The sequence below is a fragment of the Terrapene carolina genome, unplaced genomic scaffold, assembly GCF_002925995.2.
Source record: "Terrapene carolina triunguis isolate 2854851 unplaced genomic scaffold, T_m_triunguis-2.0 Scaffold234, whole genome shotgun sequence".
Lineage (NCBI taxonomy): Eukaryota > Metazoa > Chordata > Testudines > Emydidae > Terrapene > Terrapene triunguis.
In genome coordinates, this window is record NW_020664585.1 from 6,534,647 (window position 1) to 6,562,532 (window position 27,886).

The window sequence follows — 27,886 nt, forward strand, 5'->3', positions numbered from 1 at the left end:
GGGGGGAACCTTGTCTGGGGAGCAGCCCCTGGGCACGGCTGGCCCCTGGGGTCTATAAAGGATCATTGGGATTTGCCCCTCAATGAACCGATGTGCGGGGGGGGGGGAGGGAGCGCACGGTGGAAGTTTTGCCTAGGGCACAAAATATCCTTGCACTGGCCCTGGAGGGGTTGCACCTCAATACGTCAGGAGTGATGTGTAACTTGTTTGTACCTGTGTATAAGAATGCACCCCTGAGTGGATATCTTTGTCCGGCCTAGGGGGCAGGGGAGTGTCCTGCCACTGACTGAGTGTCTATTGTCAGGGAGCACATATGTACTACCGTAGCAGAACTGTAGACATCTGATCCGAGACTGTGTTTCATTTGGCAATAAACCTGGCTGGGTGCCTTCGTACCTTATCGGAGTCTGTGGTCTTTGGGGTTCTCTCGGGGTCTGCTGTGTCAGCGATCTGCACAGAGCCGGGGCAGCACACGGAGGGAACACGCACGCAGTCGACTGTTATCAACACTGGATAGCAGAGCACCACACCGGTGGCGTCTGACGACATGATGACATGTTTGTTTCTGTCCCCACAGGGAAGAAGAAACCGTATTATAACTGGGTTTCCCAGTTCCATGAGGGGCCTGATTTTCCTCTAATTGGTGTCAATCAGACATAATGGTGGAAACCATAGGTGTACACTGCACAGCCATCAAGTAATAAATTTTGATCACTGCTATTCTAGTCTAGGTTTGAAGCAGCACTCTGGAGCCGAAAAGCACCCTTTCCCACTGCCAATTCCTTGAGCAATCCATGGCCACCCTCAAGTAAGGTTCCTGTTTTAAAAATCTTTCTGCAGCAAACATCTGTAGATTCTGGTACTGCCAGTCCTGCTTCAAGGAGATGGTACCTGATGTGTGGTCCACAGACTAAGCTCAGTGAAATCTGGTTTTAATCAAGAGTATGGAGTTACTCTAGGTTTACACTACAGTCTATGAGAATCTGGCTCCTTCTTTTAGGCTTTCCTTAGATGATCTGACAAACAGCTATGCTGCAGCGTATATGAACTCCAGATATTATCCCCCCCACAGCCCATTTTATCATGTCTTACTCTATGGGCAGAATGATTCAAATCAAGTAAAACACTTCAAACCAAGTAAATCATTTAGTTTACAATCTAGAGAAGGTGGAGTTAGGGAGGGGCTTTCTCTCCTCCCATTGCTATATTAAATGCATTGAAATAGTCTGACTTTCTCTTGGTGCTGTCACATTCAAACAGGTTACAAAAATGGTGAGGTTGAGAATTTTTTTTTTTTTAATTTGCTGCCAACACATTATGGGGGTAAAAGAGTAAATCTCCCACTGTGCTTGTATGGATTTCTTTCTGCGTAATTACTCACAGTACTGTTTATGCTTTGAAAAGCCAGACTTATTAATTTATATGTTTAAAGTAGTTCAGAAAACTTGTTTTCTAAAAAGTGACCTGATGGATTACAGTTTTCTGGTGATTAGTGTACATTTTTGAATTTGTGACTATGTCTCTTTTTTTTTTAATTCTCTCTCCTTAGACAACTTACACAGACAAAGGAGAAAAGGTAAGAATACAATTGGGTTTATATTCCCTCCAGCAAAAGACTGGGACTGTTACTGCAACACAGATAATATTAATTTCTTATTCATTGATTGCCAGGTAGGATAAAAAGCAAAAAGGGGCTCCAGTTTTATAGTGTTGAAACACTGCTTATATTTATAGTTTTCCTTCTCTGTAAATTGCAATTAATGATGCAAATCCTTTTTCTTCACTTTTTTGGGGAGGGAGGATGGAGAAATGTAAGATTAGTGACATTTATCAAGGAAAATCTAACTCTTCCAAGTCTAAACATAAGCATGATTTATTTTATTATTTCTCACTAATGATTCTAAATATATTTTCAAAACTTTTTTCAAATTTAAAGCATTTTTTTAAAATACTGATACATACAGCAAAATTATGTTTAGTTGCTAAATACTATACCATATAACACAGATTTACTTTTCAGAGTAGCAGCCGTGTTAGTCTGTATCCACAAAAAGAACAGGAATATTTGTGGCACCTTAGAGACTAACAAATTTGTTAGTCTCTAAGGTGCCACAAGTACTCCTGTTCTTTTTACAGATTTACTTTATGTAACTTTTATGCAAAGTACATACACAAATAATTAACAGTGATGAAAAATGATAATACAGAAGACAATCGATGTCAAATCATAGTTAAAGAAGAAAAGGTGTTTATTAAAGTAGTGTTTGACCAAATAATGTAATGAAATACTCCAAATAAATTTGTTAAACTCCCAAACTGTAATTTGGACCCACATTTGCAGTTGGGTAAGAGCTTTCCTCAATGAGAATTAATCTTTAACGTAACAAGGTTAACAAACTCATATTGGATCCAAACAATTGTGCAGGTTGTTTGAACAGTGGCGCAAATTCTATTTTCCATTATTCTCTGCAACCCATCCCCATTACAATCTGTGTAACTGAAAGAAGAATTTGACCCATTGGCTTGATTCTGTTCTCATTTGAACTGATTTTACATGTGACTTAATTTACTTCAGTGAAAGCACTCCTGATTTACAAGGCTGGGAGAACAGAATCAGATCCTTTGTGTCCAGCAGTTACAGACAAAGCAATGACTGAATGGATTGACTGCTGTGTGTTCTTCACTCCACAGGGGACCCCAAAATATTATTTTCCAGAATCATGAGGGACAAAACCCCACTGTAAATTATTCATGGATTTTTTTCCAGCTTTGCTCCTTCCTGGCTTGTGAATATTTTAGTAACACCTCCCCCACCCACATTGGTATTTTTCCTCTAGAGCATGCTATTAGGGTGCTGTGATTTGATGCAACCAGCCACATTTACTCTAATGACTGGCACCCAGACATTATAAATAAGCTTTTGGTGACATTGTTTTTAGACAAATTACTGTTGAATGTTTAGAAGAAAAATTAATTGTTTTGCTTGAAAAGTATAACACCCCCCCTCCCCCGGCCTTTTCAAAGTCCAGCGTTCTGGGGGTCAGCGCCCTGTGACCATCAGCGCTCTGTAGGGACTCCTCAGAAAACCTGTGAAGTGGCAGTGCCTCAAATTATTTTCAACCCTGCAAAACTGGTGAATTTCAGATATCCCGGGTGTATATTTTATAAAATCCTTGGTTTGTGCTTTCCCTGGTTTTATTATTTCAAATGATAAATGTGCAATCACAGCATGTTTCTCTAACTCAGTGGTTCTCAAACTGTGGGTCGGGACCCTAAAGTGGGTCACAACCCCATTTTAATGGGGTCGCCAGGGCTGGCATTAGACTTGCTGGGGCCTGGGGCCGAAACCCGAGCCCCACTGCCTGGGGCCAAAGCTGAAGCCCGAGGGCATTAGCCCTGGGTGGTGGGACTCAGGTTATAGGCCCCACACCTGGGGCTAAAGCCCTTGGGCTTTGCTCCCCCCACGCCTGGGATGGTGCGGCTCGGGCGGGCTCAGGCTTCGGTCCCCCTTCCTGGAATCATGTAGTAATTTTTTTTTGTCTGAAGGGGGTCACGGTGCAATGAAGTTTGAGAACCCCCCCGATCTAAACCAATCTAAGGATGGCTTAGGTGTACTCATTGCTTCTTGTTAAAATAGAGACACTGTAGGCTTGAAAGTGTTGCATGAAGATGGCATTAAAGTGAGACCCAAAACCCAGCAGATTCATATTAACTCTTCTTCATTCCATTTAGCCCGAAGGAGGCAAATTTCTCCACTTCCACTCTCTCACATTCTGGGTTGGAAACGCTAAGCAGGTATGTAGATAAAAGTCACATGTGTGCCTGTGCTTGTGAGGTCTCGGGGTTGGATCATTCTTGTGCACTATCACTGTTTAACGAACAGGGGCATACTGTAATCTGCCTTTGCTATTGGCTGTCAGGAGGGGAGGGTCTGCCATGTGATATCTGGATGGTCCTAGGGATCTGCATTCAATTAAAATTCAATCCGTGGCTGGCTCTGGTGATCTTGCGTAGAATGATGGAGGTGTTTCAGCACTTTGGCTCAGTGGAATGTTCTTCAAGGATGGTCTTTGGACCATTATTATGCAACAGTGCTGTTTACACTGCAGACAGGGCACAGATGGGTGTATTTGTGTGGACATGCATGTAAACATTTGTCCTCCTAAGTTGGTGGACATTCAGAAAATCCAAAATAAATGAAAATATGAAATCCCAGAAGAGATTTGCAGTGGCACATGTTTAATATGAAAAAAAACCCACAAAAAAACCCATAGTTCCTGCTGCTTCCCTGCCCATGTCCTCATCCCCAGGCCTTTTTGAGTTATTTAGATGGAGGTAGTACCTAGCAGTCTTGTTTGCAGAGAGATAAGATATCAGTCTTAACTGATTGGACCGGCAGTATATCATTCCATGTTAAAAGGACACTGGCAAGTTAAAATCCCTCTATTTTAAAAACCTGATTCTTTTTCTCAGTGACATCTTAGATTAATGGAAAGAATATTCAAAAGTTCACTTACATTTCATCATTCATGGTATTCACTTTTTCACTTACATTCGGTTTGGAAAAGGGTAGTCAATTTCACTCACATTTATACTCAGCTACTGATCTGTTTCTCTTTCTAATTCTCCTACATTAGCCTGATGTTGCAATTTTGGGTTGCAACTAAAAGGGAAAACATTCCTTTCAGAATAAGCTATTCCCTTTTTAAAATGTCACTTAACCTTTTCTTTTGCTGTTAGACTTTGTAAGAACGCATTATGACCTGCCCTTTTGCTGCCAGACCCCTTTTCATGTCATTTACAGCAACGTTTGCAGTGTGGGGTTGATTCTTTTCTCTTCCAGCAAAGTGAGTAAGCTCATGTAGCAGGTGCAGGGAAGTATTAAAAAAGGCCGTGAATCACTGCAAACTGTTGGAAAGACTTAGCAGAAAACCACAGTCGCCGTCAGCAGGGTCCTTCCCTCAGGGGAGATTATTTCTGATCCCCCTCCCCCCAATGCTATAAAAACTCCATGGCCCACCTGTACCACAATAACTGGTTTTCTGCATATAAAAGCCAGGGCAGGTGTTACAGGGCAGCAAGCAGGGCAGTTGCCTGGGGCCCCACTCCACAGGGGCTTTGTAAAGGTACATTGCTCAGGCTTCGGCTTCATCCCCAGGTGGGCTTCAGACCTATGTAGTGGGGCTTTGGCTTTCTGCGTTGGGCCTCAATGAGTCTAATTCTGGCCCCGCTGGGCGGACCTCCTGAAACCTGCTCATGGCCTCCCGTGGGGGCCCTGGACCCAGTGGTTTATAGCAAGAAAAAAGAACAAGTTAACATAAGCAGACAAAGAATCCCATTCCCAACCCAACTGAGACCTGTGATCGCTGCCTATGGAGACCAAGATTCTGCCTCTCAGACAGTCGAGTGGGACACTGAGCTGGATTGAATCCCTTGTTCACCAGGGACCCGGCAGTGCCCTTGTTGTCTGTTACATGCTAAGGGCTACATTTGCAAAGGGACCTCTACTTCCTAATGTACACATACAAAGGGCCACTTGGCAGACTGGGACATCAGACCCTTACCAGTCTCTGTGTGCAAGTGCCTGTTTGTGAGTGAATGAGGGTTGTGCAGGTGATTAGGGGGTGCAGAAGGAGCATCCCCAAGGCTATCCAGATAGCACCGCCTGGATAGTTGCTCAACCTCTTGTGAGTTAGCTGGTGGCTCCTGCCTCCCTGGGACTCAGCACTGGCCTTACTCCCACCCTGCAGGAGAAGCAACAATTCTGAACAGACACAGCTGCTGCACACTCAGGCTGTGCTCTGCTGCCCCAGTCACACCCACAACTCCGCCCCATCCTCCCCTTTTCCCATCCTCCTCGTCCTCGCTCGCGGCTGCTGTTCCAGACTAGCTGTGCCGAGCGTGACACAGCCCACAGCTGCTGCCATCTCGTCTGCTGCGCATGGTGTGTGCCAAGCTGAACTGGTTCTCTGACCTCAGCACCACCCACTGCCTCATAAGGATCAAGCTTTTAGTCATGTTAATGTTCATGGTGCCAAGTCACCTATCAGCCACTGTATCCTGTGACGCGCCATCACATCATCTGGCTGGAGGCCCAGCCACTGGGGGGCAGCCTGATGCTCTGACAGCCCAAGTCAGGCCCTGAAAAGCAACACGGTGAATGGGGCTGTGTCTAGCATGGTGGAGCTTTGCACCAGTGGCGGATTAACAAATTTGCCGCCCCTAGGCCCTGAAAAAATTGCCACCCCTCTGCGCCAGCTCACCTCTGCTCCCCTGTGGCAAGCCAGGGAGGGGGGAGATGCGGCGCACTCGGGGGATGGTGGCAGTGGAGCGGAGGTGAGCTGGGGCAGGGAGCGGTTCCCTGCCCCCCCCCCCCGCGCAACGGTTACTCCCCGCGCCCGCCGGCCCCAGCTCACCTCCACTCTGCCTCCTCCTCCTCTGAGCGCGCTGCTACTTGCTTCTCCTCCCTCCCTCCCAGCACTTTCACACAGCAAGCCTGGGAGGGAGGTGGAAGGAGGGAAGCGTGGTGCGCCCGGGGGAGGAGGCGGGCTGGGGATTTGGGGAAGGGGCGGATCCGGGGGGGGGGGGGGGGAGCAAGCAAATTTGCCACCCTAGGCCTAGGCCTTGTTGGCCTAGGCGATAATATGCCACTGCTTTGCACAGTATAGAAACATTTGATTTAACCTCGTGAAACAGCTGGGTTCATTGGCGAACCCCTAAAAAATTTTGAATGGAGGTGCGGACCCCTTTGGAAATCTTAGACATGCATACAAATAGGATTAATAGATTCAGTAGATCATGACCTTTACAGAGATGTTACCTGATATATGTAGCATAAAACACATTCTAGTTATGTTATATATATGGTCAGTGTCAATTCTAGTTATGTTATATATATAGCTATATTCATAAGCATATTTCCATAAAGCCTTATGGGTGGCACCGTCATACCCTCCTTCTGAACTTACTGCCAGAGGCTTGGACACTGACCATGGCGGAGGCAGTATACCTAAAATTCCTCTTTGGGCTCCCCTCTGGGGCAGACACTCCTGTGTCCCCCAAAAGGGAAAGAGACCCTGATCCAGCTGTGGGCTCCTAGCTACTATCTATGACAGACCTGCCAGAACAGGCACTCCACCTCTCCTGTCTTGCTAAGTTAGACACTCCAGTCAGCTTCAGCACAGACACAGAGGTTGGGCCACACCCATCTGCAGTTCACTGAAACAGATGCACTCAGCTCAGGGGCTTCTTAGTTAACAGAGACTTTCCCAGCACCCAGTGTTCCGCCTTTCTGGGCAATTTGCAACTTGTATAGTTCTAGCTTCTTCTGATCTTCAATTTTATTTATTTTGGCTTGCTAAACCCAGGGTTGTGAGTTCAATACTTGAGGGGGCCACTTAGGGATCTGGGGCAAAATCAGTACTTGGTCTTGCTAGTGAAGGCAGGGGGCTGGACTCGATGACCTTTCAAGGTCCCTTCCAGTTCTAGGAGATGGGATATCTCCATTTAATTTATTTATTTATAAGCATATTTCCATAAAGCCTTATGGGTGGCATCGTCACAATTGTACACTAGCTGTTTGCTAGAGAATGGGGCCAGAAGGTGGCGCTAAAAAGCTGTCTATGCTTTGGGGAGCGCTAGTATTGAAATGAGTGTTACCGGAAAATAGTCCTTTCCTTTCACTCTAACATGTTTTCATGTCTTTCAAAGGCTGCCTCGTTTTATTGTAACAAAATGGGATTTGAAGAACTGGCCTATAAGGGCCTGGAAACTGGCAGCAGAGAAGTGGTGTCTCATGTAATAAAGCAGGATAAGGTAAGCTTGCTGAAGAACGCTTTAAGGCACTATCTAAAGAATAATGTCAGTACTCTGGTAGCGGATCGGGGATAATAAAGTGTTGTTTTCAGTCAGTTAAATCAGGGGAGAGAAGAGATGAGGTCTAGTGGTCTCAGCACCAGACTAGGAACCAGGAACTCCAATCCTGGCTTTCACATAGACTCCCTATTAGTTTGGGCAAGTGATGTAACCCAGGTGCCCCAGTGATGTCACATGGCCAGCTGAGAGGGTGTACACCCAGGTTAATTTTCATGATATGCTTGGTCTTTTTGTCTGGGCAAAGGTAGGCGGGTCACATCTGAATTCCAGCTTGTCACATTTTGTGGCATTAAAATAAACTGCATCGGAGTCCTTGAAGCCATTTGGAATAGCCCATTAGCCTGGGGATGTCCTGTGAGGCAATACACATATTACATCTGCTTCCTCAGCTGGAACTGAGGCAAAAGGCTCAGTTTCAGGTCCAAGAACTGACATTTTTACAATTTTCTGATCGTTGGCCCAAAATAAAGGAGAACAAAAAGGGACTTTCTAATCTCCAGTTTCTCTGAGGCCAGTCCTACTCCTTTCCTTGCCTGTCCTCAGACAAAACTAGTGATTTCAATGGGAGTTTTGCTTGAGTCAGGACTGCAGGACTGGTCAGTAACAGAGCAATGCAAAACATCCTGGGATTTTTTAAACTCTAGAGCTGGATGAATATTGCATAAAAGCATTCATTAGCATTTATGCAAATAAAAACACATACATGTCTTCAATTTACCTATTAGGGTCCAATCCTGCAAACCCTCCTCTAGACAGATCTCCCACTGACCTTATCCGACAGTAAATAACGTATAATATTCTGCTTAATTCTCAGATCATATTTGTCCTCTCATCTGCTCTCAACCCTGAAAACAAAGGTAAATGAAAATGATCATCAGGGATGACAAAGGACTGCAGGCAGCTAAACCTCCTGGAGCGTAATCTGCACAGGGAACACTACTGAAGGCTACAGCGACTAGACCTCCCCCACCCTTCCTATTTTCCTATCACAGGGCCATTTATTATCCTGTGCTGCAGGGGCTGTGTGTGGAAAGTAAACAGGGGCTAGGAGCTATTTTCTCCTGCCCACTGTCTACAAATCCCTTAGGGTGATCAGATGTCCCGATTTTATAGGGACAGTCCCGATTGTTGGGTCTTTTTCTTATATAGGCTCCTATTACCCCCCCACCCCCTGTCCCGATTTTTCACATTTGCTGTCTGGTCACCCTAAAATCCCTGTTCCCTAGAACGTAAAGAACCCAGCCACCAGCAGCAGCTACCTTTGGAGCAGACCCAGGCTCTTAGGGAAAGGGAGGGGTTCTAACTTGTGTGGCTGGAAATCCTGCCCTTACGAAGCAGTCTCTTCTCGGGCCCTGGGTTACCGGGGGAGGCTCCTGTGAGTGGGCATTTTTTGCCTACCCTGGTTTAGGAAGGATACAATGTGATCTTTACCTGATAGTGTGAGCTAGCTCTGAGCAGGCCTTTAAGTGACCGTTCAAGCTCATATTGTATCTTACAAATGGCACCATGGCTGTGAATGGGGACAGAATTTTGTCATTTCACAAATCCAGCTGATAATTTTACTGGGTTACCACTTCTTTTGTCTTCGGATCGGCTCTGATCCTCCCTGAAGTCCAAGATGATCCTCTTGTGGAAAGCACTCGCCCTGCACCCCAGCACACCCACAAGGGAACAGTGCTGGCTGTTATTTACCATGATTATTTTACAGTCCCTACAGCTCTGCTGGCGTCGGACAGTCCAGCTAAGAGGACAAGGTCCGTGCCCCAGAGGGTTTACACGTGACTTTCAGTAACAAAGCAGACAAGAGGATAGGGTGGGGGCAGTGAGAAGGAAGGCCAGGGGATTGATTGCTACAATAAACTGATTTGGCCACTGAGGCAAAAGCGTGTGCCCCTGCTGCTGCCCAGCCAGTCGTCCCCATCCTGAACCTCTGAGCACAGATTCCTGTAACCTGAAATTGCTGCTTCCCTATGAGGGACTGTTGAATTCTCAAGTGAGGCAGGGATAGGGAGTGCTGCAAAGGTGGGAAGCTCGGCCCTGGGCCGGGAGTCATTGTGACTGTGGCTGAACGGGCTCTCAAGACTAACCCATGCCAAGCCATTACCCGTTCCCTCCCTTTGCGTACACATGCAATTCTCACACCTACCAAATCAATGGGAAGCTTTGAAAACTATTTCTCACGCTGCTGCATCTAATCAGGAGGAAGGAGCCGCTGATGCAAGGCAGAGCAGCGAGCCAGCGACAAGCAGTCCAGCTGCACTGAGCTCCATGCCTGGTCTGTCAGGCACTGCGAATGAAAAGTCCCTTGGGTCACTCTCTCTCTCACACACACATGCACACACACACACACACTCTCTCTTTCTCTCTCTCTCTCTTTCTCTTTGCACAGAAATGGGAGAGCACTTGCTGAAGCATGGAGATGGCGTAAAAGACATTGCATTTGAAGTCGAGGATTGCGACTTCATTGTGCAGGTAAATGATGTAATCAAAGAACCATAAAAAGGTAGGGCTGGAAGGGACCTCAGGAAGTCATCTACTCCCCCTGTGCTGAGGCAGGACCAAGAATTGAAGTGGCCAAGCCAGCTCAGTTTAACATCTCCAGGTCTTGCAGGGTTAAGTACTCCATAATATAGTGTCAGTTTAACCACTTATAAAGTGTGAGAGGCTCTCTTGCCCATGTGCAAAATTGCAGTGACTGCACTGAAGCAAATGTTGACGCTGGGAAAACACAGAACATGATGCACCGTAGTTTCCATCTACTGGGACGTGAACTTGCCTCGAAGTGCGGTTCTGCTCTGAAAAGTGACTCCATGGAGACAGCGTTGGGAGGTTCCATGTGTGCTGTGTCTCAATTGCTCCATATGAAATTCACATCATTTACTCTAAAGGATTTTTTTTTTCTAACTCCCAGCCTTGCAATCACTCCATGGGATTGGACAGTCAATCCAGGGTCTTTCCGGTTCGTGCGTTGTCCCCAACAATATTGTAGAATTAGATGCTGTATGTCTTCTCCTGAAGCATCTAGCATTGGCCAGTACTGGAGACATGACCAGGCTTGATAGGTCTGCTCTAGCATGGCAGTTCTTACAGTCTTCTGTTCTCTTTCACAGAAAGCTAAAGAGCGTGGGGCAGTGATAGTGAAAGAGCCCTGGGTAGAGGAAGACAAATATGGAAAAGTGAAATTTGCAGTCATCCAGACGGTAAGCCTGAGAAAAGAGTTGTCTCTGTTCCATCGACTGTAATGTTGTGGGCTGCAGGAGTCGGGGCTGCAAGATCACTAATCACACTCACAAGTGGAAAGGGAAATTGATCGGCTGCATGGGCACTTTCCATCAAATGCTGCAGAGCTGAGCTTTCGGGCCCCAATTCCAGGCTCCAGAGCTCCTCCTCTATGGTGGCTCAGATTGAGTGGTTGGTGCGCTTCAGCTACTGTGGGCTTTACAGCAGCCCTTTGGTGCCTATAGGTAGCCGCTGTAAGTTAGAACAGCCCTGGGGCTGCTCTAGTTTATGGTGAGGCTATGCCAGCCCCTGGAGCAGTCCAGAATCCTGGAGGTGGCATAAATCTGCCTTTGCCTGCCCCCTTTCAGTAGAGGATCCGGCTCTCTCACTCTTCTGAATATATGACTAACTTGAGGCCAAGTGCAGGCTAAACTGAGTTCCCCAGCTACAGGTCAATGGAGGCCCCTATAGTTGCCTACATCTCCGCTCTGGAACCCATCCGCTACAGGAACCTAGTGACACGTGGGAAATTTCAAAATATGCAACGACTTCTTTGGAATCTGCACAGTGAATATTTAGCAAACATCTGCAGTCTCTGCCGCCAGCGCCTGGAGTTAGCATAGACTTTTCTAGCACTCTAAAATCCCTGGGCTACTTACTGCTCAGACCCAGTACCACATTCCCTATCACATGTAGGGGAGTCAACACTGGACTCCTGCTCCTGAAAGCAACAGGTGCTGGTAAGCCCTTGGGCTTCAGAGGCTTCAGCCCCTCGCATCGCCCTACGGTGAGCCAGTAGTCAGGCTTGGTGAACCTGAAAGGGTTCCAAATTCAGGTTGGGTTTGATAAGACTCCAATAGCTTGGAAGCTCCTCGGAACTTCTTGGGTCTGCAAATCTGAGGATTGGCTGCCTTGTCAGACGTCCAGCCCTTGCGTTTCCCATCCTGGTCAGAAACAGCATCTGAATGGCCTCTCTCACTGGGAGCTCCTGGCAGTGGGAGTTGGGAGGGAAAGAAGCTCATTGGACCATTTCAGAACCCACAGCAAGGTGCAAGTTACGTTTTTGAACTAGGCGCGGGTCCAGGTGCTTATTGAACAGTTATTGGATTATCAGAATCCGTGGAGAGGAACAATATTTGTAATGTTACCCATTTTCTCCCCTCCCAGTATGGAGACACGACGCACACGTTAATAGAAAATCTTAACTACAAAGGTCTCTTCTTACCTGGCTTTGAGCCGCCTCTCTTCAAAGACCCACTGTTACCAAAGCTGTAAGTATATCGTACAGGGCCTGATCTAGCAGTTCTTACTCATACAAAACTCCCACTGGCTTTGCTGAGTAAGGAATGCAGGGTCAGGTCCTCATTTCATAGTTGTTTACCTTCTGTATGGTCCAGTGAAATGTTCAGAGGCTGGGCAGTCTGTATGCAATAGATGTGAGCTCTAGGTAGACCTGTGCTGAACTCAGGCATTGTGCTTTGCATGGTCTCTTGCAAACGTCTTCTGTTTTTCCTCTATTTGGGGTCCGTCACCTCCTGGTTATGCTTGCAGTTTCAGGCTCAGATGCACCTGAAAACTCAAAAGCGAAACTTGGTCAAAACGTAAGATGGGCCTTGTAATGGAATGCTAAACTGTATTATATTGTTCAGCCACAAGATGGTGCCACAGCAATACCTTAACATAAGCTAACAAACAGCCATTCCTGGCAGTACATTAAAGCAGGGGTTCTCAACCTTTTTCTTTCCGAGCCCCCCCCATGCTATAAAAACTCCATGGCCCACCTGTGTCACAACAACAATATAAAAGCCAGGGCTGGCGTTACGGGTAGCAAGCAGGGCAATTGCCCGGGGCCCCATGACACAGGGGCCCATAAAAAGCTAAGTTGCTTAGGCTTCTGCGTCAGCCCCGGGCAGCGGGGCTCAGAGCCCCGGGCTTCAGCCCCACGTGGCAGGGCTTAGGGTTTCTGCCCTGGGCCCCAGTGAAATAACCGTGGTCCTGCTTGTGACCCCTGGTTGAGAACCACTGCATTAAAGGATCTTCTGAATGACACATCTCTGGTGTACTGCCCTGAAAAGGAGGCTCTGTAGCCAGGCTAAGTCTGGTACAGGAGCCTGATCTGCTAGTAGTAGCCCTGCAACCTACCCTGTACAAGGTGTGCCTGACAGGCGGGCCTGACCCACACAATTCACATCTGGCTCTGGATCACAACCCCAACCAAACGTGCAGGGTGTCTAGATTCAGGGGTTCGGTTTGACTCATTTAAGAGACAGGGAACAGATGCAAAATTCAGAACCCAATTTGGCTGCTGGACCCTTCCCCCAAAGCTCAGCCACTAGGGGGTGACATGATCACACATGTGAGCAACCAACCAGCAGGGACGCATAGACAGGACAGTACATTACACGGCGAGCAGTTGTGCTCGTACCCACGTATGGGGCCTGGAGGGAATTTCCCCCAGGGATTATTGGCAGAGAGTTTTAGTTGTGTTTTATCTCTTTGGCACGGAGTGGGAGTTGTGTGTTAGGAGCAGATGAGCATACCTCCAAGGGACCCTGGTTCCTTCTCACTGGCACCTGTTTTGATGGCACTGGTTGTATTTTAAGAGCTGTGTCACTACATGCATCAATGCCAGCTGCTTTTTGAATGAAAACTGACAAGGTGTTTCTTTCTCAGACCAAGTGGCAAGCTGAGTTTCATTGACCATGTGGTGGGGAACCAGCCGGATCTTCAGATGGTCCCTGTGGCAGAATGGTGAGAACAGTAGCAGTTAGAAAAAGCCGCTCAAGCAATTCTCTCTGCTAACAACAGTGTTCAGTAATTTATGTCCATGTTTAACATTCTATTTATTTGATTAACACTGCTGTCTTGCTGACAGGACACTTTGCACAATGTTCAGTTCTCTTAGGAAAGTACACTCTGGCTTCCAGGGAAGCAGGGCTGTATTCCAACATGGTGCTCAAGAGGGCAAGGGCCAGCCAATGTGCTGTGGGATTTAGGGGAGTGCTATCCGCCTGCTAGGGTCACGACCAGCCTGCCCACATGTCTGCATATGTCAGAAGATAGTCTAAAGAAAAAAAGTAAATTATAGTGTAAATGAAGTAAAACTCCTTTATCCACCTGAATCACATAGAGGAAGTGACATTGACAGAGTGACTCAAAGAAAGACAGGTTTCAGAGTAGCAGCCGTGTTAGTCTGTATCCGCTAAAAGAACAGGAGTACTTGTGGCACCTTAGAGACTAACAAATTTATTTGGGCATAAGCTTTCATGGGCTAAAATCCCCACTTGGTAAAGCAACTCCCATCTTTTCATATGCTGTGTATTTATTACATATGTGGGCTTGCGGGATCGGTCGACACTACGTGCCGCTCTGATGGTCCAGGGACAACTACATCGAACACATCACTGGCCACTGACAGTACCAGGAGGCGTGAGCCGGAGCGACATTGTGCATCGACTACGAGAAAGGGAACGAGATGCATATGCTGTATATTAAATTTGTTAGTCTCTAAATTGCCACAAGGACTCCTCGTTGTTTTTTCAAAGAAAGACAGTCACCTGAGGAAACCCCTGGAAAGTGACTCCCAGCTTAACACAGCAAGTAGCCAAAAGACCCCTCGTAAATACAGCCCCACCCCACATTCCTGAGAGAGTTAAAACAAAGTAAGCTGTGTGAGGTTTCAGAGTAGCAGCCATGTTAGTCTGTATCCGCAAAAAGAACAGGAGTACTTGTGGCACCTTAGAGACTAACAGATTTATTTGAGCATAAGCTTTCGTGGGCTGCAGCTCACTTCTTCGGATGCACAAGCTGTGTGAGTTTATTTAATCAGCAAAGACCATTATCAGGTGATGTAGCCAGAGGGCTTGAGTGAGTCGCATGTAAAGCCACTGAAGTTAGTAGCGTTACAGCAGTGAAAGGCAGAGTGATGTAAATGAAAGTTATTTTGAGTGGATCCAATTCAGCTCTGCCAGAAGATGATGCACTACTCATTCATTTCAAGAGGTGAGATGACGTGGTGGCAAGGATGTGTTGTCCTGTGAATCTGCAGACATTCAACCGCTCATGCCCTGTTAAAGCGGAAGGGAGTTTCATGGGTTAACCCTGGCAAATGAGGGGGAAACTATCTTCTTTACTTTATTAATCTAGTGACAGAAACTCACCAGCGCTGAAGTCCACAGTTCTCAGAAGCTATGAGTTGGTTTAAGGGGGAATGAAATCTACCTTTTCTGTTCTCGGTCAGGTACCAGAAGAACCTTCTGTTTCATCGGTTCTGGTCTGTGGATGATAAACAACTGCACACACAGTTCAGTGCCCTGCGTTCCATTGTGGTCGCCAACTATGAAGAGACCATAAAAATGCCCATAAACGAGCCAGCAATGGGCAAGAAAAAATCCCAGATTCAGGTAAATACTCATGAAACTTGGGTGTTGACATCAAGATTGTTATTTCCCCGTAGGGCTGTGGTCATGCCCGGCGCTTCACACAGAAACAACAGATACAAGCTGCTCAGGGCCAGGACCTAATTTCAGGATTCAGGAGGGCTCATGAGTCAGTGCCCACTTATTACACTAGATGGCGATGTCCCACTGAAGTTATATCTGGGTGAAAATCTGCAGTTATGGTCGGAAAAGTGACTCTGGGAAAAGAGCCTTTTCTTATTCAACAGAGCTGTTGTAACAGAGTGAGGGACTGTTAGACAAACAGGGGAGCTGCTTGCACTCAGACTGAGTTTGCTGTCCTAATACTCATAGTCTAGCCCTCTTATTTCACTAGTAAAACACCCGTGAGTTTAATTTTCCATTTTGTGGCTGGGCCGGAGGCAAGACCTTGGGTTGAGCTGCGACTGCTTTTGCGTCTTTTGTTTTTAAGCATAAAAGCAACTTAGAAAATGCACAACAGTTGAACCAGAGCCAAAAAAATTCCTGCACTAGTAGTGTGTGTTTGTTTCTTGATAGGAATATGTGGAATACTATGGAGGAGCTGGAGTCCAGCACATTGCTCTGAATACCCCCGACATTATTACTGCTGTAAGTCTGGCAATTTAATGAGTAAAAATCAAAATGAAAAGAAATCCAGTATGTTGCGCAAACTTTTTAAGTCGCTGTATGTAGCAGTGCCCTTAATTTTCTCTGAGCTACTGCGTAGTGAGCAAAACAGGCCAGTTCACTTACACAGAGCTAACCTGTGACAGATAAGGTTTTTAAAGCTGTTTCCAAGGGGTTTGCTTAATTGCTTCAGCAATGGTGGCTCACAGAACAACCCACTAACTCTCCTTTGTCGTATGGCTGCAGAGATGTCAACCATCCACTTAGGGTGACCAGATGTCCCGATTTTATAGGGACAGTCCCGATATTTGAGGCTTTGTCTTCTATGGGTGCCTATGACCCCCCACCCTCGTCCCAATTTTTCACACTTGCTCTCTGGTCACCCTACATCCGCTGCACATTGAATTGTCTCTTGCAACATGTGTTAACTCCTTATGCTTAACAATCCGTTCCACGTTCCGTTTAGCTGTGACACTCTGAGGACCTTTCCCACACTGATGAAGAGCTCTGGGTAAGCTCGGAAGCTTGTCTCTTTCACCAATGGCAGTTGGTCCAATAAAAGATATACCTCACCCACCTCCTCTCTCTAATTATTTTGCATGATTTTTGTGCATTCTCCTACCCCAACCAGCAGAAGAGACACACCCATTTCTTCAATGGCTCTATATGTAAGAAGTTTGGTGGGTCTCAGCTCAGTGTCCACATCACAAAACCCCCACCACAATTGACATTACCTGTCCACCTTGTCAGCAGCCACAGCAGAGAGGCCAAAAACTGACTGGGCCACGAGGATTTGCCCTTCGAGGTGGTACATCCAGGTCAAGATTAAGGCAGATTGGCAGGGGGCTTTGTGGAGGATGCTCATGTTACCATTGCGCATGCTGTAGTTGTCAGTTTATACATATAGGATTAGAAACTCTAGGCCTGTCAATCTGACCTACTTCACCAGCACTAAGTTCTCTCTCGCTGTCTCTTACACACACAGAGTTGTTGGGATACTGAGCACTCATACACACAGAATCTTGTTGGAAGACTGCAGGATAACTCCTGATGCCATCTGTCCTGTCCATCGAGGACTCAAATCAGATGGGCTAGAGCAGAGGAGTCTTAGCGTAACCCACACACCTCCTGGGTGTGGTGTTCTGTCCCATCTACTTGCACTGAGACCACGTAGAGAGAGATTAATGAGTCTGCTACAGCCTTAGCTAACAGCCACGTGGCTTTTAGCTCATGCAGTAGAGGTTCATACACTCCGCTCCGGAGGTCCCAGGTTCCATCCCGCCCGCTGACAACTGGGGTCTGTCGGCGTTACATTAGCATCAGTTCATTTCTTGGAGTGTCTCTCTCTCTGTTTCCAGGAATTCAGCTGACTTCTATTGTGACCCTTTAATTCCTTCCCCTTTAGAACGGGTCTGGCTTTTCCCGTTCATTTTTTTAATGACATGGAAGTGCTGCTATAAGGGTAGGTTCTGTAACAGCAGCCATGCAGGCAGCCGGATAGGCAGTGGTTGTTTATGGCTTGAATGAGTGCTAGCCTAGGAGGGTTGCACATGGACTGGTTTGCATCAGGAGCTGCCATCTGGCTCTCTGTGCTGCATGGGCTCCACTTGCCCTGCTGCTGGGCTCTTCACACCAGCTACTGGCATTTCCAGAACCTAAGCCCTGACCCAGCAGCGACTTTGCTGCTCTGAGCGGGGCCGTGCTTTAGCCAGTAGGGTGGGGAAAGGGGTGAGCAAAAGAACCACTTGAACGGATCTCACTCTTGTGTTACAGGTCACCAACCTGAAACAACGGGGCATGGAGTTTATGACGGTTCCATCCACTTACTACCAGCAACTGCGAGAGAAGCTGAAATCTGCCAAAATCAAGGTTAAGGAAAACATCGACAAACTGGAGGTCAGCCTGGTTTTCAAGGCATATGCAGACAAAACAATGCAATCTCTGGCATTTCAGTAACACTTTCCAATCTGGAGGGTCGCAAACAGCTCTGCAGAATGCGATCTCTTCCCTCACCACTCGAACTGGGTGGGACTTTATCAATTGTTGGAACATGCCGATGTGCCCAAACTGAAACTGTTCACGAAAATTAATCAGTTTCAATGATAATTTAGTCAGGAATTTCTCAGGTCCAGGATGGGTGGAGGGAGAGACAGCCCCACCCCATTTGGAACAGGGATTTGAGCCTCTGTCTCCCAGATCCCATGTGAATGCCCTAATCACTAGGTATTGGCTATTCTGGGGTATGGCGTGTCTCAATCTCTCCTTCCCCTCCAAAAAACAAGCTTAAAACCTCTACATTTTTCATGAAAACAAATTCTTGTTTTCCGTACTCACCACTAAAATCCAGCCACTCCTGGGGACAGATTGTGACAGTAGTTTTAACAACCCAGTGACATGCCAATCATTTAGGAAGGAAGGAAGTGGAGAGTAATGCATCCACTTGAAACTGCAGACTGAATTTTAGATAATCACAACATAACTCCACAGATTGGCATTTGACCAGAACATTATTGTGTTTAAATCATAATCTCTAAAGATCCTAATGCCACAGAATTCCAGATATTCCAACTCAACCAGCTCTGATGCAGACCAGACATCAAAAAACTTTTCACAATATTGTTGAACGATTCAAGTGGATTTAGGGGCTTATTTAGCACCAGCTTCCAGCTTCTCAACAATTCTCCAATTGGTTTTATTGTTTTTCTTTCCAAGGAACTGAAAATCTTAGTTGACTTCGATGAGAAAGGATACCTGCTTCAGATCTTCACTAAACCCGTTCAAGATAGACCCACTGTCTTTCTGGAGGTCATACAGCGCCACAACCACCAGGTTTGTTGAGTGTTTGGGGCTTGAGAGGTTCTTTCCTGGCTGATTTAACGGAAAATGTTAAGATTTTTCATTATCATTTAAAAAAATGAAGCTATGCCAAAAAGCACTGGTAGGCAGGAGCAATTTTGGCTCTGTTTCATGTCCCTGCGACCACACAGGGATTTTGCTCTGAGATTCTTAAAGTTAAAGTTTTGAAAAATGAAAAAGCTGCTGCAGAGACTTGGTTCCTTCGACCAACCGACCCAAAATGGCAGCTGCAAGCAGCAGGGTAGGATTTCTCATGGGACCTGGGAGCTGCCATGCTTTTTAAGAGATGCCGCTGCTAAGCCATTTTTACAAAAGAAACATTAAAAATCCAAGTTGCTCTAGGTTGACTGAACTCACATCCTAAAGGGACCTTGGCCTGCTCAGGCCATCTCGATTGTTAACCAGGCTGCTGATGTTTGGCAGTCCCGGACCATGATTGTAATGGTATGAAATTCCAAAGGGTACTTACCCACTAACCTCCTTCCTTCAGCCAGTGTCTCACTCCTTCAGAGCACCGTGTAAGACAGCAGACTGGGGAGACTTCCTCCCAATGGAGAAAATGGCCTGTTTCTGGGCCTCAGTGGAGAATTCTCGTTATTGCTCGATTTGGTGCCTATGCACGCTGGGTGGATACACCAGAAATAGAAAGATAGAACCAGATCCAGCCCTAGACTCTCCTGAGTTTGCCTGCTCTATTCCCTTGTCACTCCAGAATTATGTGCTTAATTTTATCATCATTCTGAGGTGGGAAGGAAAGGGGAGGCATTTTTACATGTATGTCACAAAGTTGTATTCTCGATGGAGTCTTTGGTATGGCTCTGACACTATAAATAAAGATTAGCAGCTTGCGTAGCACGTTCCACCATCAAACTTCAATTAATTAATCCTCACAAGATTCCTGTGAGCTGCAATAGGTAAGCAGTACCATCCTCAGTCTATAGATGAGAGAAACAGAGGCACGGGAAGGTTAGATGACTTGCCTATGACCACTGCAGTTATCAATGGCAGAAGTTCGTGGCTTCAAGTCCCATTCCTAGTCCACCAGGACACACACTAATATTCTGTGTCCTTAGGGAAGGAAGTCCCACTGTATGTAAGTAAACCTCTTGTGGCTGCTTGGTTTACTCCTGAGACTCTGGATATAACAAATTCACTTGCCATGTCCATATGCCAGTTAATGTTCTTTTCTTCCCATATGCAGGGATTTGGTGCTGGAAATTTCAAGTCTTTGTTTCAAGCTATAGAAGATGACCAGGATGCAAGAGGAAACCTTACCATACTGACAGCAAATGGAGAAACTAATTTCATCTAGAGCCTCTCAGCGAGAGATAGGCAGCAGACACAATTACTTTCATATATAAAAGTGCCTATACAATTTAGCCTAACACTAAGCATATAAACCAAGGAAATTCACAGTTAAGCTTGGGCGGCAGGTATAATAGGCCAGAGGTGGCTAAGGCTCCCCTAACCCAGGCCATGGCCCAGCCCACACTCCGCCCTGTTGCCCCGCCTCTCTCTCCCCCTCACCCCCGATGCTGGTGGGGGCTCAGCTCAGACAGGCCCGGGGGTCGGGCTGGCGCGGTGGGTCAGTTTGGGCCGGGCCAGTTCGGGCCGGGCCGGTTCGGGCCAGCCCGGTTCAGGCCAGCCCGTCGAGTCGGTTCGGGGTGGGTTGGGCCAGCGAGTCGGGTAGGTTTGGGCCGGGCTGGTGCGTCAGGCCAAGTCGGGTCAGGGTGGCGCGTTGGGTCAGTTCAGGTTGTTGCGTTGGGTCAGTTCAGGTCAGGCTGGCATGTTGGCTCAGTTTGGGCTGGTGCACCAGGTCAGTTTGGTCTGGGCTTGCGCGTCGGGTCGGTTCAGGTCGGGCTGGGCGGGTGCGTCGGGTCGGGCGGGACCAGAGCCTCGGGTCGGCTTGGGCCGGCGTGTCGGGTCGGTTCCGGTTGGGCTGGCACGTCAGGTTGGTTTGGGCTGGCACGTTGGGTCGGGTCAGGTCAGGTCGGGCTGGTGCGTCAGGTCGGGTCGGGTCGGGCTAGTGCGTCGGGTCGGTTCAGGTCGGGCTGACACGTCGGGTCAGGCTGGTGCGTTGGGTTGGTTCAGGCCGGGCCGGCGTGTCAGGTCAGTTCTGGTTGGGCTGGCATGTTGGGTGGGTTCAGGCCGGCAGGTCGGGTGGGTTTGGGCCGGCACGTCGGGTGGGTTCAGGTTGGGCTGCCGCGTCAGGTCAGTTTGGGCTGGCACGTTGCTTGGTTCAGGTCGGGCTGGCGCATCAGGTCAGTTCCGGTCGGACTGGCATGTCGGGTCGGTTCAGCGCGTCAGGTCAGTTCCGGTCAGACTGGCACGTCGGGTCAGTTCAGGTAGGGCTGGTCCATTGGGTCGGCATATCGGTTCGGATCAGGCTGGTGCATCGGGTTGGATCAGGTAGGGCTGGCGCGTCGGGTCGGTTCAGGTCGGGCCGATGCGTCAGGTCGGGCTGGGCCGGCACGTCGGTTTGGGTCGGGCTGGCGTGTCGGGTTGGTTCGGACCAGCGCTTCGGCTCGCTTTGGTCCGGGCTAGCGCATCAGTTCGGGCCGGGCCGGCACATCGGGTCGACCAGCGGTTTGGAGCAGCTGGGGCGGGAAAGCCAGTGCTTGGAGCAGTTCAGCCAGGGCTCCTACGGCAACGGCGTGGGCCCTCGGGACTTTGGTGGGTAAAAGGGGCAGGGCCTTGGGTATAAGGGGCGGGGCCAGGGGGCTATGCTCCCCGAAGGGGGGGATTCACATGTCACCAATGCAGTTAAGTTTAAACTTAAAAGGAATCCAAATGTGATATGGTACGGCAATGTAATTAGGGCATTCCAACAACCGTAACTCTACCCTCCACTGACATGGGGGGCAGGATTTAAAAATAATCAAATGTCTTTAAAATCAGTTTAATCCAATCTGGGCTGCTGCATACTAAAATGCCTTAATCAGCACTACAGGGTAGTGTTCAGGTTTCTGCTGAAGAAGGAATTTCAGTTATAAAGAATAACAGGGAGAAACAACCCATTAACCCTAATGAACTATTTGCATGTTACGTACACACAAGATTTCAGCGAATTTTAACTATAAGAGAAATGCAAAGAGGGCAGAGTTAAGGTTTGGTGCCCTAACTGCATGTCATACCTTAAGATGTTTGGATTTCTTTTAAATTTAATCTTACCTGTGAATTTCCTGGGTTTCTAACACTTGGTTTTGGGATAATTACAACGTCCCTGTAATGTGGTTTAACCTAAACTGCCAATATATGCTCTCAATCTTAACTCCACTTTAATGTAGTTATTGTCTAATTCATTTTAATTCCTAAGCTAATTAACATGTACAGTCTCAGAAAATGTGTTCTGTACTCAAAGGGTGCGTGCGGTAACTTTGGGGAGGATGCAGTGTATTGTCCATACGTTATAAAGGGGTTGAATCCCTGCTTTAAGTGCAAAACTTAACTCCGCCTTTGTGGCAGAAATATTTTTGGAAGTGTCAATGTTCTGATGGGGATAAGAGCTAGGGAACGGGAGGGCGAGGGTTGGAATCAAAGAGAGCAATTGCCTTTTCTCCTGGCTCCCAATCAGCCCCTGGCTGCAATTAAACTTCATGCTCATAAAAGTGGATCCCTGGAACCAGATCTGCAGTTAGTGTCCCCAGCCTCTGAGCCTCCGCCACACACAGTCAAAGAAATACTGATGAGAGACAGAGGCCTGCCACTGATGCAGACATCTACCAGAGTAGTAGCGCACAGATGGCGATATACACACATGGCCAAAAGAGCAGAACAAAGCCCATCTGTTTGCTAAAGAAACATCAAAAAATAAAACATCCCAGACAACCTCCTCCCTGCCCATGCTTGGAGATCCCACCCTTAAAGCATGGGTTACAGGAAGAGGCAGATAGCCTAAGAGGGGGAAGGGACTCAGGAAATGGAAGAGATGGGTGACTGACTTGGTTAACTAGAGGGAGGGGGCACCAATTTCTCACGAAGAGAAAGAAAACATCACTGACAGTTGATACTATACACCAGTTCCTAAGATTGCTTTCAGCAGAGATGCTTAAACCATTGTCAGTGTCAGATAACCGGGACAGTCCACGTTTACATTGCCCAACGTCATCACAGAGGGGGCCAAATTCAGCCCTGGCGTCAACTGACACAACTCTATTGAGTTCAGTGGTGTTGTGTCCATCTATGCCAGCAGAGAATTTGTTCCATAGCATCGGTGGAAGAAACAAGGGACAGGAGACCAGATTGTTACTACAACACAAATGCCAACCAATTCCATCTGCGAGCACCTGACCTGGAAATAAAACGGATCATTATACAATATGGCCACAGTTCTGTCACTGGTTTACCCCAGTCAGTCCCCACTGCCCACATAACGTGTTATGTTTGACTCTGCCTCCCCCCACAACCACCCGCAAGAGGAGCATTGACTCAGAGGAGGAGACATGGTCTTCCTGCTCCATGGGCTGGCACCAGAGAGGTGGCCAGGAAAAGTCACTGGAGGGGATTCCAGGCTCAGGCCCCTGCTGGGCAAGAGAGAAGTTAGTTGGAACTGGAACAAGTACGCACACACTCCTGCCATCATTGTCAACAAGAACCTGCAGCTCCCTAATTCCCAGCATTTAGCCCCAAACTGCATGATTTGCAAAACAAAAAAAAACAAAGTTTGCATAAATAGCTGAGAGCAGATGAGTGAAGACACCTGGAAGGAGGCAGGGAGGGAAAGCGACCTACCAAAGGGGGTGGACGGGCAGATGAAAAACAAGTAGCCTGAGGGGTGAAGAGGGACAAGTTATTAGAGACGGGGAAGGGGGAATAGAGGATTATAAGATGGACTATAAGGTGGATAGAAAGCTGGCTAGATCATCGGGCTCAACAGGTAGTGATCAATGGTTCCATGTCTAGTTGGCAGCCGGAATCAAGCAGAGTGTCCCAAGGGTCGGTCCTGGGGCCGGTTTTGTTCAATATCTTCATTAATGATCTGGAGGATGGCGTGGATTGCACCGTCAGCAAGTTTGCAGATGACACTAAACTGGGAGGAGTGGTAGATACACTGGAGGGTAGGGATAAGATACAGAGTGACGTAGACAAATTAGAGGATTGGGCCAAAAGAAATCTGATGAGGTTCAACAAGGACAAGTGCAGAGTCCTGCACTTAGAACGGAAGAAGGGACCGAGTGGCTAGGCAGCAGTTCTGCAGAAAAGGACCTAGGGGTTACAGTGAATGAGAAGCTGGATATGAGTCAACAGTGTGCCCTTGTTGCCATGAAGGCTAACAGCATTTTGGGCTGTATAAGTAGGAGCATTGCCAGCAGATCAAGGGACGTGATCATTCCCTTCTATTCGGCATTGGTGAGGCCTCATCTGGAGTAGTGTGTCCAGTTTTGGGCCCCACACTACAAGAAGGATGTGGAAAAATTGGAAAGAGTCCAGCGGAGGGCAACAAAAATTATTAGGGGGCTGGAGCACATGACTTATGAGGAGAGGCTGAGGGAACTGTGATTATTTAGTCTGCAGAAGAGAAGAATGAAGGATTTGATAGCTGCTTTCAACTACCTGAAAGGGGGTTCCAAAGAGGATGGATCTAGACTGTTCTCAGGGGTACCAGATGACAGAACAAGGAGTAATGGTCTCAAGTTGCAGTGGGGGAGGTTTAGGTTGGATATTAGGAAACACTATTTCACTAGGAGGGTGGTGAAGCACTGGAATGGGTTACCTAGGGAGGTGGTGGAATCTCCTTCCTTAGAGGTTTTTAAGGTCAGGCTTGACAAAGCCCTGGCTGGGATGATTTAGTTGGGGATTGGTCCTACTTTGAGCAGGGGATTGAACTAGATGACCTCCTGAGGACCCTTCCAACCATGATATTCTAGGATTCTATGAATTGATTGCCTGGGGGAACTGCTTCTCTTCCCAGCCACAGGGAGGGGTCCTCCCCTTTTTTTACATCTCTTTCTCCCATCCAACTTCCTGTGGCTCTCTCTCTCCTGCATCTGCCACTGCCCCCACCCCAACATTTTACTGTGCCCCCCCTTTGCCTTGAAGGGAAGTGTCTTCCCCTCCCCCCCCCCCAGTCAGAGGGCAGCTCCTCCTGCCCTTCCCCTCTCAGGAGTGCATGTGTGCTGCGGGGGGGGGGGGCTGGAGAGGAGGGCCAGCAGGCTGGGACAACAAATTTTTCTACAAGAAGGGGTGGGGGAGGAATGGAAAAAGCCCACTCCTTTCACTGCAAATGTACCTTGGGGAGGGCTGGGACAGGCTAGGCCAGCCCTTCCCCACTGAGGCAGAATTCTGAGGGGACCCAAAGCAGTTGGAGCAGGGCAAGCATTGATTGGATCCAGAGTGGGAAAGGGAGAGGTGGTTGTGTGGCGATAAGAGTCCTGCCTCCCTCTGCCACTGGTGTGGGGAGATTTGTACCTTCCTCCCCACCCCAACTGCTTGGAATGAGGCGCAATTAGTGACCAAGAAATGTCCCCCAGGGAGCTGCACACAACTTGGCAGTTATGGAGAGTGGAGCGTGTGCAGGAGAACATGGAGATCAGGAGGGAGATGGAGGGGAACACAGATGGTGGGCAGATGGATGTCACGTTGTGCCTCCCTACAACTATCTCAGAAGCACATTACCGGGGGAGGAGGGAGACTTCGGACAACTTTGAAAATCCACAAGCCCCTCAAGTTAACCCCACCCTAGAACCACGCCTTTAGGTGGCTTATCAATGCGTCCAATTCAGCCCTTGGGCCCAAGCACCAGGCTGCTTCTGAAAAGGTCTTGTGCAGCCCTAGGAACCTTAGAAAACCCTTTTGGCCACTTAAACTGCCAGTTTCTCCCATGGGAGCTTTTGAAAATCCAGGCCATTCTCATCAACTGCAGACTGTGGGGAGGGAGGTTTGAATAGAAACGGCATCTCATCCTAGTGATGAAATTTGCTACTGCAAACACTAGTTCACAGCCTCCTTCTCTGCCATGCTGGGCTTGTTTTTTCATCTGTTTCAATTGTAAGCTCTCTGAGGCAGGGACGGCTTCTTCCTACAGACAGAACCCTGGGCACTGCCACAATACTGCAAATAATTAATAGAGGGGGTACCACTTTAATGGCCAAACAAGGGGTTGAGAGTAGACTCCAGGGTTTTATCTTCAGGTCTACCACTATCTTGATGTGTGACTGAGGCAGTGCTCCCTGTGGCACAACGGGGGCAAGGGGTGCATGGCTCTGGCTCCCTCAGCTTGCGGAGCTGTCAGTCTACCCCTGGTGTCCAGGAATCTGGAAACCCTCAGGGGGCTGGTAGGGGAGCCCAGGCTTGCCCACTTCACTGGGTTCCAGCTCCAGGCCCTCAAGCTAGATAAGGAGAGTCAGGGTTGCTGACCGGGACTGTACCCTGAGCTCCTTCCTACCTTCCCTCGGGCCTCGGCAGCCTCTTCAGTCTGTGGGTTTGTTTGCCCCTTGCTGGGTGTTGTCCCTAGTGGCTCTCTATCAGTCGGCTGACTGGAGTTCCCTTCTCACTGCTCTGTTAGCCACCCCGCCCTTCTGCTTCCCAGCCCTTTTATCCTCCCAGCTGCTGCTAGACTGCCAATCAGCAGTGTCTGGCAGGGCTTGTATTAACCCTTCAGTTGCTGGGTAACATGGGGTACATACACCCCATGGCAGTGACCTTGGGCAACACTCTTAACTTTGTGTCTGTTTCCCTCCACTGTAAAACGTAGACCAAGTTCATTACAGATTTGGCACAATTAAAAAAATACCCAAACTAAAAGCTCTTAGCTCCCTGCCAACCTTACAGCATAAAGAGTCACAGACAGATAATACAAACAGCCTGCAACAGTATCTCTAAGGGATGTTGAGAGACATGCAGGCTAGATGATCATAATGATTCCTTAAACTCTCAATCGATGTTTAAATTAGTGCGTTTGGGGATCCTGGGATAAGAAGAGCTATAGCTGCGCAAAGTATGATCCCAGTCCCACAAATCTTATTCAACTAAGTGATCCTTACCCGTGCAAATAGTCACGGGGTTACTCACGTGACAAAGTGTGACAGAATCGGGCTCTATGTTTGTAGGCCCTGATCCTGCAGTGAGATTCACATGGGTATGTTAATAAAACGTAGCTCTTCAGGGTAGGGACAGTCTCTTATTGTATGTCCAAACAGGGCCTAGCACAATGGGGTCCCCAACCTCAGAGGCCTCTAGCTGCTACTGTAATAGAGTAATAAGCACAACACAGTTTTTTCTGTAAGAAAAGTCAGTATATTTATGGTTTGCTTTATAAAAGTTACTATAATACAATGGTACATAGTATTCAATTCACAAAAATATGAACAAATATATACAGCATGACACATCCACAACAAAACACTTTCTTCAAAACAAGATACATACTGATGACAGAATCTATATGCACAAAACATCCCTAAATTTATAAATTTGCTTAACAAAAGAGAAAGCAGAAATCCTAAATCTTCAAAGCAGAGATTTTTTTTAAAAAGAACTTAAAAAAAAAAAAAAAGCAGAATTTTCATTTATTGCAAACCATTTTATCTGCCTCCTTTTAAAGGAGGCCCTTAACCTTCACACTGTGAATTAAAACAACCTGTTTACAGAACCCAGGAAACAGCAAGGAATGAGGGCAGCTTTTTAGGTTTCGTTTTTAAAACTGCCGATGGGATTAGAGTGTCCTTTACAATGTGTTTCTTTTCACTTGTACAAATATTACAATTGCAATTAAAGAGGAAATTTATAAAAACAAAACATTAAATTGAAAAAATCCAGATGCAGATTTGCTTAAATACATTTTAGGTTGTCTATTAATAGACTGTACATATTTCCTTGCTTGAAATAAATAGATTTTGCACATTAGGTTTCAGACTGGGAAAGAAAAAAAAAAAAAAAAGCCTCCACTTGGC

The 27,886-nt window shown here is 47.4% G+C and overlaps 1 protein-coding gene across 1 annotated transcript; it reads left to right on the forward strand.

Annotated features, from left to right (window-relative positions):
- Positions 1-1,219: 1,219 nt before the first annotated feature.
- HPD (4-hydroxyphenylpyruvate dioxygenase) lies at positions 1,220-20,374 on the forward strand. Its single transcript, XM_024196199.2, has 14 exons — positions 1,220-1,272; positions 1,550-1,576; positions 3,733-3,795; positions 7,711-7,815; positions 8,690-8,732; positions 10,265-10,347; positions 10,986-11,075; positions 12,262-12,365; positions 13,768-13,845; positions 15,335-15,497; positions 16,050-16,121; positions 17,913-18,035; positions 18,852-18,968; positions 20,197-20,374. The coding sequence occupies exons 1-14, from the start codon at positions 1,270-1,272 to the stop codon at positions 20,305-20,307; spliced, it is 1,182 nt and encodes a 393-aa protein (XP_024051967.1). The 5' UTR covers positions 1,220-1,269; the 3' UTR covers positions 20,308-20,374.
- The last annotated feature ends 7,512 nt before the right edge of the window (positions 20,375-27,886 follow it).

Coding starts and splice junctions, on each gene's coding strand:
- HPD (XM_024196199.2), top strand. Junction 8,733..10,264: donor TCTCAACCCTGAAAACAAAG/GTAAATGAAAAT, acceptor CTCTTTGCACAG/AAATGGGAGAGCACTTGCTG. Junction 10,348..10,985: donor ATTGCGACTTCATTGTGCAG/GTAAATGATGTA, acceptor TCTCTTTCACAG/AAAGCTAAAGAGCGTGGGGC.